We start from the raw sequence: 15,616 nt of genomic DNA on the forward strand, positions 1-15,616 counted from the left end.
AATATTTAAAACATCAGCTGCTAGCTACCGCTTTAAGATATACTAAATAATTGCACACCTTCGCACTCGGAAATTTAAGTGAGCTCTGCGGATTTCGAAAATTGATTCGGTTGTCATTCATATGTATCCGGTTTCTTCTTCTTTTTGCCGCATTTAGTCTGAAGTTAATGTGTATAGTTCATGCGCCTTTGCTGTAAAGCTTCATTGAAGCATTCAAAAGAACTCAAAAAATATTCATCAACTTTAAGGAGTTGTCCAAATGCGTTAAACTATAATATTTATCAAAATTTGCAACATTATTTGTGAAGTTAATCGCCAGCATGCAGAGTACGAGTACGTTGGTCTAGTGTTGTGTTCGAAAATAGCAGATAAAATGGTGCAGCTGCAGCGGTGACGTTTCAAAGCTTAGTCAGACTTTACTTTATCATGTTTAATTTCTAAGTCGCACAGAAGTACAATGCACTTCTAAGTACCAGAAACGAAGTAATTTCCGTAAGAGACTTAAGCACAAGTTCATATCATAAGGCTTTATGGTATGAGACTTCATCCAGACAGCAGACTTCAACAACCGCAACAATCAATCAACAACAAATCAACAATCAACACAGACTTCAACAACCGCTCGTCTTACAAACGGTCAAAATACCACTAAAAGTGTGGGTGTTTGTACTAGAATCAATGACAATTCCTTGTGAAACATGTAAATGATCAAACTATTCAACGCAATGAAACGATTATTTAAAATAATAAAAGGTTTAACAACCTGGTTTCATAATTGGTTTACTGGGTCATAATAATTCATGTTTAACGTCTATTGAGTAGATTTTTTTTCAACCGATGCAGATATTCGATTTGATGACAGTGTTGAATCAGTTGTATGGAAATTTTAATTTTTATGCTCTGTTCCTGATTTGTACAACAACACACAGCCATCCTTTCTCTGTGAATGATAGGTGTGTTAGAAGAACAAGTCATAAGCTTTTCTTTGACTTCAGGCTTTCTTCTTAAGAAATCTTAAAAAAAAAATCTTTCTGACCTCCATTCAGATACGGGTTTCTTCCATTCAAGAAATTTATTCTCCGCTTCAACACATAGCACAAACAAAATCGATATTCATAGCTACCTATTGAGTCGGCGAACAGAGACGAAGATACAACATCGCAGTCCGCATTTTAGAAGAAAGAAGTCTCATTTCCACATATGTATACGATATTGATTGTGCACAAATTTATGAAGAACACAATAGGATATAAAATTATTTGCTTATTTTGCACTTTCAATGGACGTAGTAAATCCGAAATCTGTTTAAAATTTCTATAAATGAATGTATTTCCATTCCTTCGCAAAACCACGTTTTCGTGCGGAGCTATCTTCGCTGAATATATCTTCATAATGCTCAAAACAGAAAGAAATCTTCATAGCTTAAAGAAGTAAAATCAAAATATTTTATTCAGTTTTCATCTGCTGTTTGTTCCTATGCCCATATCGCTTTCATACAAAGTTAAATTCATCTTAATCTATCTATTTATCTTCGTTAATCGGTTATTTGTTCCCTTTTGTTGAACACATGAACACAGATGCAATAATCAATACAATTGTTAGATTTCGAAACTTTCTTTCTTTCGAATCAAGTTAACTTTATCAATGCCTTAATTGTATACATCTCTGTTATAACAATTAATTACACTTATCACTTAAGAACAAATACATCAATAATACGTGCTGCATAATTAATTAGATTTAAAAAAGTGTTCGAAAATATTATAACCTGACAACAGAAATAGTTGTATGTTCTTCGTAAAAGATGTATGTGTCTATTGTTATGATACTAGTATTGAAGTTATGTACGAAAAGCGACACTATCTCTCAGTAATCGTTAAGTTAAAGTCCTTCTTCATCAAAGTATATTTAAGGTGTCATTATCTTCGAAAAACATTACTTTTCTTAGTATATTAACTTTATAATTTCGATGTAGCATCCTCCTTTTTGTTATTTCTACTAACGTGACTTTATGAGTTAATCGTAGCATGCAAGTGACGAAACTCTGTACTGTAACGTTTCTAAATGCTTGCTTTCTCTTTCGATTCCTTCTACCGTCGAGAGCTCTCAACTGAAGCCCCTGATGGGACCGGATCCTTGAGTAGCACGGACCAGTTGCACTCACTCTGTTGCTATTGCCAACAATGCAACTGTTGCAGCTGTTAGTGTCAGATCGCCTGTTCATTGGTATGCAAACTATTGTCAGGCACGTACGTTTGGTTATGTATGAACTCAGTTCCTGTGGGAGGTGTTAGCATGGCTCATTGCGCAACTGAAGCTAGCGGCTTCTATACAGCCTTGAGCAACCAAGGTTCAAGTGCCAAGAAGATTAATTCTTTCGGCTCATTCAGCAACACCTTATCCCAAAAACTTTCATGTATATATACAAATATCCATACATATATTTATGTATATACATACATTGACCCGAACAAATTTCAGATACTGAGCAAACCGGAACGTACTACTGGACCACTACGCTACACACTTGATGTCCAGGTACGTTCTAACCACGGTTACTTACGGTTTATCTAAGACCCTAACTTAAAACAGAAAGTCTCTCGTTGAAAGAATCAAAAGCCTAGAGCAAATCAGGAATTGTCAAGTTTTGAAGTGTAGGCCAGGACATGCCACGCAGCATTCCACCAATAACGGTTGCGAAGTGCAGGACTTTGCGAAATAACAGCACACAAACGAAAAGCGAAAACGAGGAGTGAGGAGCATTAGGTGAAAACCAGCATACACAAAAAACTCTGTGTAAGTTTCAAAGGCCATTGCAGAGAGGAATGGAAGGAAGGGGCAGAAAGAAGGTAGAGAGAGAAAGCATGTATTAATGACCGCGTATATACGTACAAATGCTTCCAGCATTTTGTATTTCGTTATGGAATGTTGATATTAGGTACCTTCTTAGAGGGGGTGCTGTTTGGGTAGCTATGAGTGTATATATGTTAGCTTAGTGCAGGAGGTGGAAACATCAGACAGAAGGGTTTTCTCTCATTTTCCCTTCACGTATGTTCTCAAACGATGTCGTCCAACAGAAGAAGAGCGGAGTGCGCGCTAGTTCACGAACCCGTCATGGAAAGCATTACCCAAAAGACGTACCACTAGAGAGAATGAACATGACTATCCATCTCATTCGCATCGCAGAAACCATGTACGTACGTACAATTTAGCACTCTGAAACATCCCGCACTTCCTCTCCATAACACCAGTCCGCAACATCCATGCGATGATTTTTTTCTCTGTAAAAGCAACCCAAGAGAAACCACCAAGAGCATTGAAATAAATCCCAAGCGCGGTAGGTTTTATATTTATCAATAATTTAAAGTGCGATATATCGAGACAAAACGGAGACCACAACAAAGAATACCTTCTAAATCTTTCGCAATCAGAATTGGGACAAAAAGTGAAATACTTATTCTCTATGGTGACTGATAGACACAGTCCTGAAACGACTGTTGATGATTTCCTTGGATTTCTTACTACCTTCAACGTTAATATCAATTGATGATTTGCAATTTCACTGTTTACTCACCTAACATATGTGTTATTTTGAAATGACACACTTTAAATACGAAACAAGACGATTTCGGTTCAAACGAGTAATTCCTGTAATTCAGCTTATGCCTGCGTTGTTTTAACTAATGAAGTGCACGTTTGGGGAGAACTCTTCCTCGAAATTCTCTACTCATGATATTCACAGCACCATACGATCCACGATTCTCTGCTTCTGACTTTTTTTAGCAACAAACTCTCTTCTCAATAAATAGCAGCGTACTATAATTTTGATCTCCCAACAGCAGGATCCCAGCAGGATTTACCTAGTCACAATTTATCCTGATCGGTATCACTTTACTTTCCATCAATTGCTTTTATTTCTTGCTCTGTTGGCATTTCGTGAATGGAAAACGTTGACTTTTATTATCTTCATTAAATTTTTCCAATATTTTGCACCACACTTAGTAATATAACTTCACGGTGCTATGATTTCACACTTTATATTTTTCTCTCGCGAACAATGGAATATCGGTTATGAAAAACTCAGCGATTGCAACAGAGATAATGCGTATAAATGTACCCACTTCTATGCACACATTCAACCACATATACAATTAAATACAAACACTTTAAAATGAAACACACAGGATCGCCAAACGGAACTCGAAAGAATCTGGTGCAATAGTTCCCGGCAGATATTTGATCATCAAGAAGCATGCCTTAACCACTCACGGTCACTATACAACTAACGTTTTACACAGGATACACTTAAACAAAACTCAATGCCGCCAAAAAACAATCAGCACACTTCCCTACTGGCGGATACAGCAGCACTCTCTTTCCTTTTCAATCACTGGTACTAGTTGTACGATACGATATGCGAAATTCATTGAAGAAGCCTTTTTGTATATGACACTGATGATGGCAGCAAATATTGATATTATTATTGCAAAACTATTAGTAGCATTTTGCCAGATTGCATCAGATAGTTGATACTTTCCGGATTTCGAATAACTCCATTTCTGTGGCGGTGGCGAACGGTGGTTGTATATCTCAGATTCTACCAACGATGGTTTTCTCCGTTAATTCTTGTTTTGTAAGCTCGATTTCCAAATATGTGAAGAATGTCGCGACAGGTTTGGAAACAGATATATCAACAATGACGTTGAATCGAAGATTTTTGATTGCCTGACGAATGTTATCGTTTCGTTTATGGATCGCATATTATCCCAATTTAAGCCATTGCCCCAAAACTGCCCACTGCTTTAAGTATGTATAATATTTGCTGTAGTTATACATCTACAGCATCAGTTGTCACTTGCCAACAGTTAATGTTAGATTTACAGTAACTGTATGGAAGAAAGCCGTCTCTTTACTTTACTATACACTTTACACTTTGTTTGGATTTTCGTTACTTTATCGCTGCATGCACACAATTTCGCTCAAACGAAGTATAAGTCAATGGTCTAACACTTTGTTACCGTTCCGTAGTAATTTGCAAATTTGGTATGTATTATTACAATGACAGAACAATTTACAGAACTGTGATAGACAAAGTACGATCCTCCACAGATTCGGATTTTGTTATGGCACACACTCTACTATGTCATTATTTTTTCGACGATTCATCGAATTGCGATAGGTAACTGTTGATTTGGATTCGCTTAATTGATATGGCACGCATAATAGATTGGGCGAGTCACAAAACAGAAATGAACAGGCACTTTTTATTAGATGCTTGTTTGTTATCTTTGTACGGGAATTTTACGGGAATGCTACTGCAGGTTTTTATGCAACATGTTGTGGCTTTTTACGTTGTTTCTGTCACCAATCAATGTAATCAATTATTACATGTGCAAGTGTCAACTTTTATTCTATGATTTAGTAGCGACCAGTGTTTGTTTGAAGCATAAGTCACTTAAATTTAGGCTAACTCACTTCCTAACGCTTCACTTCACAGGATACACTTACATACGACACTAACACCGACGCCTCACTATCCTCACCACTTCGATTCAAACCAATATGGCAAACTAAACAGCGTTCACAGTTAACCGACGTGTTGTAACGTAATGCACACCAATATCGACCAGCGCCCGATTGATAGTCAAAGTATGCAGCGGCGAGAAGGAAAGCAGTCAATATATTTTCACTTGTCCTGCTAAGACTACTGCTTTTATTTATGCTGCCAGTAGCTTAGTGAGTGACTGACTGATTGTTGCATGTTGACGACTATGCATGCTCCACATTTAATAACCTCTCTCTTTCACGCTAAGAATGCTTTATTTGTACTCGCTGTCGCTCATACTCTCAAACATACACGTACTTTGCAACACTCCGTGTAACTTAGGGAAACATTGTTCCTTCGAGTTAAATTAGTAGTGTAGATAGATTGGCACACTCTTTTATAATTGCCATCTATTGCCGGAAGTCCCACCACATATCATCACTTAATTAAACCAAAACCAGATCACTGCACACAATCGGAATGTATTTTATCACAATTCAGAAATGCTTTCAATATACATGTTTCATATCAAACACCTTATGATTTTTATTGCTGAGGGTAACGTTTGGGGTGGGCCAACTCGTCTTGTTCCTTTTGAATAACGGTATATTAAGCCGAATGGAATTTGGTATGTAACGCACCAAGAGGCCTTAATTGCAGCATGTTGGAACACTCCGTATAGATCCTTATGGATGGTTTTGGGTTACAATACTTTGGATTACTAGCGTCTTAGAACACAATCAATCGTAAATCTCTAGAGCCGGTTGTGAATTACAGACACGCACTAGACACTGTTAACAAACTGTTTCCGTAAACTGTAGATCCCTGTAAACGTTTTTACTTTGACTCAGAGCTCATTTATTCACAATTTTTTTTTTATCAATTTCCCTTAGTTAGTACAGCTTTTTCGTGTTAAAATAATCACTTTTCGTCATTTACTCTTTGTTTCCATTGGGCACTTTTGATGTTACTTTCTTGTTACGTTCGTTGCCACTTTACTGTAAGTGTATGTTTTACATAATACCTCTGTTCACCACTTAGCTTCAAACTCCAAAGTTATGGAGTTACATTTTTCGAAATAGTACAGATATCGCACCTGATAGAGAAGCGCTTCGGTACTCGTTTAATCTTACGGTATTTCTTTGAGTTCCAAAATGCAGTACATCTGATTGAAGCATAGTGGATAACTATTTGCCGCTGAATATATCTTCTTTTTCAATAGCTTATTAACATCGATAGTAGTACTATTCACACAAGACCGGAGAACAATCAACAAACTTATGATGAACAACTAAATACGACGACGACAACAACGACGACCGATGACGATCCTGATCCGATGACACCCGTATCCTTGTTCCACGGTTCTTTCTCTGAAGTCAAAACAATTTCAGCTGAACGCATGAACCACAGCTAAGCTCTAGGTTCTGGGTAGACACGACCGCTACAACGAAGAGTTCCCGAGTCCAGGACGAAGAGAATCCTGTGTTTGATCAGATGAAGCATCAGCCACCCACACACACACACTCATTTGGTTTGAGTAAGAGTTCTACAGTCACTCAATGCTCTTTCGATTCTTTAGAGTGTATTCAATACATCAGCCACAAGTACGAGTTAAAGTTTTCTAGTAAGCCTAGTTTAATGAGTAAATATACCATTATGTTTATTACCAAGATCAAGCGCTCTATGCACACGATGCTGGAATTTGAAGTGAGTAATATTGCCCAATAACTGTGAGGATTTCAACATTTACTACAAAAGTGTTACAAAGCTATGAAAAAAATTCCAAAAGGTGGCGAAGACTGGAATGCGCGTAAACCCCGGTTTCAGATTTAGTTAAGGTCTTCACAAGATAAAACATGTTACTCGACATTTGTACACACATATTTTCACCGCTCAGAAAATCGCATCGAATCACCGAAATTTCCCCTGAGCAAGATTTAGCGCACGCGTTCTTGACGACGATTCTCAGCATTCTGGAGTTCCCAGTTTTTTAGTAACTCAGATCACTCACCGTCATATGGCTGGGAAGTTCGTTGCCCGCCATTTCGTAAGAGATGTTTTTCTTCATTTTCATCGGTTTTAAAGGTAATGGCACTGAAACCTTAAACCAGAAAAATATTTGCTTATTGTGGAATTTGTCGTGTTGATGAAGGTACACTACAAGATTACAATGGAACAAGGTGAAGCTCATGATAGCAGGAAGTTCTTTAGTTAAAGAGAACTGCGTTGTTACTCATGTAAAAAGTATAAACATTTTATGCACACTTATTGCCGAAAGGGACAGGGACAAGAACAGACCATAATAAAAATTTGCACTTGAAAAGTGAACACGTGTTATAGTTAGTAAAAAAGCCAAATACTAGAAGTCCGTGCAGAACATTCTTATTTGTTTACCATTTTTTGTGTGATCCGGTAAGATTTACCGGTTTTTTCAGTTTTCCGGTAAGATTGCACAGTAACAACAACCCACTAGATGTTTCTTGTGCTGATCAGAACATTGCGGTACAATTGTTGCTGATACTATCACTACTGCGCCATTTTTGGGCATTGACCTAAGAATAAGATAAAATATCATTTTGAGGGTCATGGATTTGTGAAGGAGAAGGACCGGACGCTGTGGCTCGTCCAAAGATCATCCGTTTGCGCTGTCGCGATAAGTCCCGATTCAGCGGTGCCAATGAGGCATACGTTATTTCGAATTCAGAGAGTGCGTTCAACTGCAGTGCAAAAGTTCAAGATGGTGGTTGATACGATTCTGTCCGTTCTAATAATGATAAGTAATAAATAAAAAATAGTATTTTAAGAACAAAACAGCATGCATACGGCCCACTTGGAACGACACTTTGGATCGAAGCAAAAAAGGAAAGAGTCAAGATAGTCAGACATCCGGTCGGACTAAATGACTGACCTACACTACGGACAAGGGGCTATTTCTAGGCTAGACTTTTCTCAAAGATATCACATGTTTATTCCATTGAAATGAAAAAAAACTCTATTTTATTCACAGTAGGTGCCATCGTTAGACCTGCACTTCTCCCACCTCTCTGCTAATTCTTGGATGCCACGCTAAAAGAATTCTTCATCTTTTGAAGCTAACCAATTAATCATCAAATTTTCGACTTCGACTTAGCAAGCGAAGTACTGAATAAAAATAAATGATAATCGGAGGAGACCAAGTCTACTGAATACGCCGGGTGGGGCTGGGTGAAACCAAACCAACCAAGTGCTTTGATTGTACCTGTGACACACCATACCTTTCTGGTCCAGCCAGGAAGCATTGTCTTTTGCTGAATCGATGTGATTTTGCAGTCGAGGTTGACGGTTTTCCCGGACTGACCCATGATTTTCTTTGCCTAATTCTCAAAATGAGTCTCATCCATCCAATCACGTTCTGATGGAAAATAGCATCCTTTTATACGTGTCTAGCAGAATTGAAAAAGTGGTTTTTAAGCTTTTCTGCTGTCTTTCGTTCAGTTCATGTGGCACCCATTTTCCAATCTTCTGGATTTTACAGAGCCTTCAAACGTAGGGATATGGCGTATTGAAACACATTTAGATGATCCGTGAGTTGATGTAGCGTTTGCGTGTCATTTTTGTCAAAAAGTTCTGGTAATTCAGCCTTCTCAAATTTTTAGAGGCCTCCCAAGCTCTTTGGTAAGTCAAAATTACCATGTTTAAACTTTTCGAACCACTCAAAGGTCGGAGAACTTACAAGACCATGGTCACCGTAGTTTGATCATTTGATGCGATTCTGTGGCAGTTTCTAAAGTACGTAGCAGAAAAGCAACGATGTTCGCAAAACGTTATTTTCAGGCACAACAGTCGACAGGTACAACCTCTTCAAAGATGAATGAATGTCAAAACGAGCAGTGTTGCTAAAAATCATAATGAGGAAGACCAAATTGACAGCTGGAGCCATCTGTTTACAGTGTCTCGTTTTCGACTTTTACTGGGGGGCTACATGAGGCGTGAAAACTAGCGTTAAATTAATTTGTAAGCCGAAGCCGAAGAGCGAAATCAACGAGCTGAGTGTACGACGGAGCGAAACCCGCTTCTGACACCACCATCAAACTCATCCATTTCGTCGGATTCAAAACCATCGTTGATTGCCATAGTATGGCTGCTTCTCGGATGGGACATCTGGGCCCTCACTTAACCGAGGATAGATTGTAATTTATTAGCTGGTAACCGATATTTAACTGAAACCACAGGCGACAGTAACAAGGACGAAACATTTTCCATGAAGACATGAAATCAAAAACATCGCGACACTGATCGAGGGACATACTAAAGTCAAGAAGCGACGATTAATTGATATACGTACGACATAGAGAAAGCAATGGGTCATTATGCCTGGTGAGGGATGACCGCGCATCAATTCCGATTTCAAGGTTAGGTCTCAAACATCGGACAGAAGCACAAAAAATTAGACGAGACAGGAGTGTTGGCGAGTCCCGTGAAGTCAAAATCTTAAATACGAACGGAGCCTGTGCTGACCGTCTACGATATTCGAGTGATCGTAGCCCAAGTAGAAGGCAGCGCGTTTTATAATTAGATAGTCGATCAGCTGCGTGCTGCCAACCAAGTCTAAGAACGGCTATGCTGGTGAACTTGCCTTGTATAGTCTCAATTCGATCAATCCAACATTACTGTTGATGCCATACAACACAAGCATACTCGAGGATCGGACGAACAAGAGAACAATACATAGCATTAAGACAAATAACGTCACGGAACTCTGAACTTATACGAATAACAAACCCTAACATTATATATGCACGCTTGATTATATCCTCGAAGTGCCAGTTAAGCTTCTGCTTCGCGTGCAGTGTACACGTAAGTCACGGAAAACATCTACACGCGGACCAACAGATGAGCCAATGCGAGACGGAAACAGAACTGGTAATAGTAAAAATAGTGTAGTAAATATAATGTAGTAATGAGATTGTAAACCAGGCGATTGTACGTTCGTCGCTGGCTAACGAAATTGTGCATTTTAAAACAAAATAAATGATAAAAAATTTCCTGTTTTTTTACTACAATAGTTTGATGACGATTGATGCCTTTAGTGCTTGTGTGATCACTGCGTACCCGCATGAGCCTCCAGTTGTAGCGGTATTACAGTGCTGAATAATGCTTACAAGCAGAAAAGTTCTGCAGAAAAGACCAGCCTCGTGCCTCGTTGATGACATATTTGGTAACGGGCTGGCGGTTTGCGTAATGTTTCGTGGTTCAGGGTTTAATGTTACATGTTTTTCTCTGTTGCTTTCTATAACGTTGTGTTTTTAAACACAACGCCCCAGCTTTTCCTTCGCCAACCCCCTTTCAGGGATCGAATCCATGGCCAGCTGCGGTAAAACAACGATCGTTAGCGACTGTTCTATCAACCACTACCCACTCTCTGTCAACATAAAAATAAACACCTCTTTGCGATACGAAAGCAAGATTATTTCTGAAAGTCTTCGTCAGATTCCTGGCATGTTTCTGAAAATGTTTGGTCATGTCCTTATCCCTAACGCATTTGTTACCCAAGGCTCCTCATAGTAGAACGGAACAGGTTTAGAAGTCTTCAACTCAGCAACCAAGTCTATTTCAAACTAGGCCGTCGTCCCAGAGTGAATCTGAGCGAGGGTTCTTAACATGTTGTACATTTTGCATATAAAATAGTTTTTCTTTTGTTTTCATTATTCATTATTAACAAGCTATTATTATAAGACATCGCAGGCACACATTGTTGGTAATCTGCATTTGTTATTGACACTGCTTTGTGACTTATTTCGGAAGTTTCCCATATATGATTACGTATTACGTTGTGGCCATATTGTTGCGAACATTGACCAAACAATTTTGCGCTGCATTCCATGACGAAATCCAAAACGGATTAATTCTAAATTTTTTAGCATATCCATTGTTCGGTTGGTTTTCAGATGCGGAGAAACTACTGCTTGGCGTACGGAACCAGCTGTTAAGATAATCTGCCATATCCATTGACAAACAGCAGTGCACAAGAAAAATTTGAGCCGTGAACGTTGCTGTAAGACTCTGTAATCGGCAATAGACAAAGAATCGATGAGACCATTCCTCTTCATCCGACAGGTATTGGAGATGGATGTCCTTCTCTGCGTGGTACATTGAAACAAATGCAGACACCACGAATAATACGAATCCCATGGCAGACACCACCGATTCTACTAGGTAGTTGATCGAACAGCAATTCCAATACAGGAACGAGAAAGAATAGCATGACATCAGAAAGTAGCTCCCATACAAACCACAAAACAACATCTCGTGAGGCAATGGTTCTTGGTAGTGTAAGAATCCCAGGATATGAACGGCGGCACAAATTAGACAGCAAATCTTCACACCGAGTGCCCCCGAAAAAGATACAAACGCCCAACAGGGAAAATTGTCTTGAACATGACAACTCAACTGGGTGAAATAATGCAGGGGAAAGGCGATAACTTACAATTTCTGTAAATTTGATTCCAAGAAAAGCTTGTTTTTCTTGGCCCTGTGTGTTTGATCTCTCTTCAAGGACTTGGTTGGCTTCGATAGTTTCTAGCATGATTGAAAAAAGTTCTTTTTAACCTACCGAAAAAAAACAGTATTACAAAATTAAACATACAATCAAATAACACTATTACAAACAAGTAACCGTTTTTCTCCGCAGTCGTTTCAGTTTTCAGTTCATCTGGTGCGTAAAACGAATGACAACAGACGGAAGATACTTAGCCTTCTACGACCACAAACTTCCTGGCAAGTAACGAACAAATGCACCTTGTCAGCTATTTTGGGAGTTTTAAACATTTGTTCTCAAATAAATTAATAAATTTATGAGGCATAACATTAAGGCTCACTAATAGAATCAACACTTTGTAAACGGATTGTATTTGTCATCTACACTGTGTCTTGCATAACTTTAGTATCGGTCACAATTACGCGCCAACAAAGCTGCTGAGATAAAATAAAAAGAGAACTTTTGCAGATAGCTGAATGATATAGTAGAAACCCTTAAAGTGTTATTCATCTAGACATTCATATTCATGTACCATGAATATGTAATGAGCCAACATATTCTAGAAAAAAAAATAAACAGATAGCTGTTTGTAGCATTTTATGTCACAATCGACAAGGTCACTTTCACAGGATCACTTTCTCCATCGATCACGGCGCATAGTGACGAGTGACGATGCGTTGTGCTGTATTCGTGGCAAATTGTTTTTTAATAAGGCTCTGGTCAACGAGTATGCTAAACATTCTTTTTTGTAGAGAATAGTTGTAGTTCCATTGTTTGCATGCTACAGAACACTACCTGCCCAAAACCTGCCCTATAGCGTAGAAATGATTCAACTTTGTTTTTCTTAGATAAGGGGCTTGGCTGTATTTATATACAAACTTGTTTGACAAAATTGTAACTGTGGGGTGTAATGAACATTTGCTTTTATTTCCAAAAAATCAAGTTCGCCTTTAGTCATTAAAAAATGACAAACACTAACACTATACAAAGATTAGAGATTCGTGTTAGATTAAGATTTAACTGCGATAGCCGTTCAACAAAAGTGATAATGATGCCACTAAACACAAAGCGAATCATAACTTTCCGCAATAGATAAACTTCAACAAATTCTATAGACACGTGCGGTAGAATTTTTTTTCTTCGTGAACACATTCTTAGATTTATCTACCATCCATCGCGATCGCCAAGCTTTAGTTTTGTATTATTCCAAACAAATGGTATACTGCGTTATGTCTCAACATTGTTATGATCTGTTAAAGTCTCGAGTTAAAGTTCAGTGATAGCTAATATTGTCTGGTGTTGTAAATTTTGAACTAGTAACCGAAAGAACACAAACGAATGAACTGACAGAATGCAATAGAATAGATATGCAGATTAACGAACATATTATCAATTTCAAAACCGAATTTCGATATGATCGAGCTTAAAGTGAAAAATGAGTCCAATATGCATCAAACACTATATCTTGATACTTTTATCGAAAATAAAATTGCATCAGGGTTGTTTAGTCTTTTTAAGTTTAGTTCAACATGACAAAAATAACATAAACAACGAACAATTGGGAAGGAGAAGCTTTGAAAATTGCACACGATGGCAATCGTGCAACCAAACTATAACTTATCGCAAGTAGAGAGAAAAATTAATCAATTACATAATTATTTACAGTTCCACGTCATCGGCTGAACCTCGAAACTATGTCTAATAGTGTTTTGTTAAACTGCGGCTGTACTTCAACTAGATTTTCATTTACCCTTACTTGCATTTTCGGGTTAACACACTGGCTTCAAATGACTGCTGTAACATTACGCACAGTTAATCGTTAAAACGAGCAATTGTTACTGGATCGAACCCATTTCTTTTGTTTACTTGGCTTTCATATACTGGAAGTTCTTATGAAGCATCGGTTTGATATCGTACACTAGAGTGAGAATTTCGCTCAACAAGGCAGCCTTATTAACAGAAATTGATCTATTCATTTCTTCGATCTTTCTAACGGTGTCGGCATCAATCTTGGCAGCAACACCTTCACGACTTCCCATGTGCTGTGAAGTAAAAACCAAACCAGACTCAATAGTTGTTTTGAGACGTCTATTACCCCGTCCTACCTTCGCTTCAAACTCTTTGAACTGTCTTTCCCGTTCCTGACGATAGCGTTCGATTTCTTCCTGGGCTTCTTCTTTAGCCTGCTTCAAGCGACGCTGCTTTCCTGTGTGCCAAAAGAACACAGTCGGTTTGAGTTAGTTCTAGTCTACTATGCTCCCATGGCCGTAGAAGGCTCAGACGATCGAGAAAGTTGTATCGATTTTCCGAGCCAATTTGCGACATTATAAACTGTCTTACAGACTTACGTTTTCTTGCTTCGCCCACTTTTTCTGCGGCACGTTTTTCTGCTGCCAGAAGTTGCTGAATGCCTTGTGTTTGGCTTGCCATTGCTGCGGGTTTGTGCGACAATTTGGTTTTCCGATTGTTAAAAGCTTCTTTCTCTGGACCGAGCAAAGAACTGCTTGGAAACGTCACCCGAAAAACTTTCTTCTGAGCAAATGTCAACCTAAGCAAAATTCTATCTGGGGCGCCAGACGAACCGCAAATCGGACCGCAAAAACGTCATTTCGTTTGCGCTTGTGAGAATGTGAAACGTGTTTACGTTCGTGTTTTTGGTCCGAGAAAATAGAAATAGAAGAGAAATAAATTGATTTCTGAATATTTTTTTCGATTTTGTTGCCATACCAGCAAATAAGAACTTAAATTATCCTCTGTTTGTAAGCAAAGCGTATGCAACAAGTATTTACGCTCGGGTTTACGCCTCGGCCGACCCGTAAACGTTTTGACAAAGGCACAGCAGTTTGGCATTAATCTGTAATGCCAAAAACATTACGTTACGCCTCGTCTGGCCGGACAGTATGATTTTGTTATTCTTGTTATTCTTGCTTTGCTTTGAAGTCATTTGACAACAAAATACACCATTGTTATAGCAACCTCGGTTATTCAAACTCGTTGGGCTTTGTACATCTTTGTACAATACAATAAGATACGATACGTAGACGATAGACAATACGAAGGCATAATTAAAAAGTTCCTTAATAACTAGCGCTTAACGGGGTCGTTGTATACATTTGCCATTTTTCGGAGCATCATTTTTTAAAGACAAAAAACAAAACTAAAAACACCGATCGAACTTGACAGCTAATTCGACCGAGCTTGCCTAATGGTTTTGGTTGACGACGGTCGAAATCGGCTGCTCCGTTACAACGTAAAGATTTAATCATTTTTGGTTTTTAAAAACTTTCGAACGTCAAATTTATTTAGAAAAGTTTTGTTTGAAACTCTCCATTCATTTGTGTGTTAATGCAAAGAACTGCACTGAACAATGATAACGCATAAAAAGAACGACGACGTCCTTTGCAACTTTGATGGTCATCTTTCGGTGCGACCTATCCCTATACCAAAAATATGAAGAGTCTCTTACGATTTGTTATTATCCAGCAGCTTCAAACGCCGAGTAATCATGCCCAGCACTTGCGACAAGTCCTTCAAAGATTTCTGTAACCGTT

General features: G+C 38.5%; 1 protein-coding gene across 2 annotated transcripts; it reads right to left on the bottom strand.

Annotated features, from left to right (window-relative positions):
• Positions 1–12,964: 12,964 nt before the first annotated feature.
• Positions 12,965–14,572, bottom strand: LOC131206654 (V-type proton ATPase subunit G-like). 2 transcript variants are annotated; one of them, XM_058199312.1, is made up of 3 exons: positions 14,414–14,572; positions 14,171–14,271; positions 12,965–14,107 (listed from the first exon to the last, which is right to left on the bottom strand). In XM_058199312.1, the coding sequence occupies exons 1-3, from the start codon at positions 14,493–14,495 to the stop codon at positions 13,928–13,930; spliced, it is 363 nt and encodes a 120-aa protein (XP_058055295.1). In that variant the 5' UTR covers positions 14,496–14,572; the 3' UTR covers positions 12,965–13,927. The 2 variants fall into 2 exon arrangements, with proteins under 2 accessions (XP_058055295.1, XP_058055296.1); XM_058199313.1 differs by having other exon boundaries at positions 14,171–14,263; positions 14,406–14,572.
• Between the last annotated feature and the right edge of the window lie 1,044 nt (positions 14,573–15,616).

This window comes from Anopheles bellator, chromosome 1 (genome assembly GCF_943735745.2).
Source record: "Anopheles bellator chromosome 1, idAnoBellAS_SP24_06.2, whole genome shotgun sequence".
NCBI classification, from domain to species: Eukaryota; Metazoa; Arthropoda; class Insecta; order Diptera; family Culicidae; genus Anopheles; species Anopheles bellator.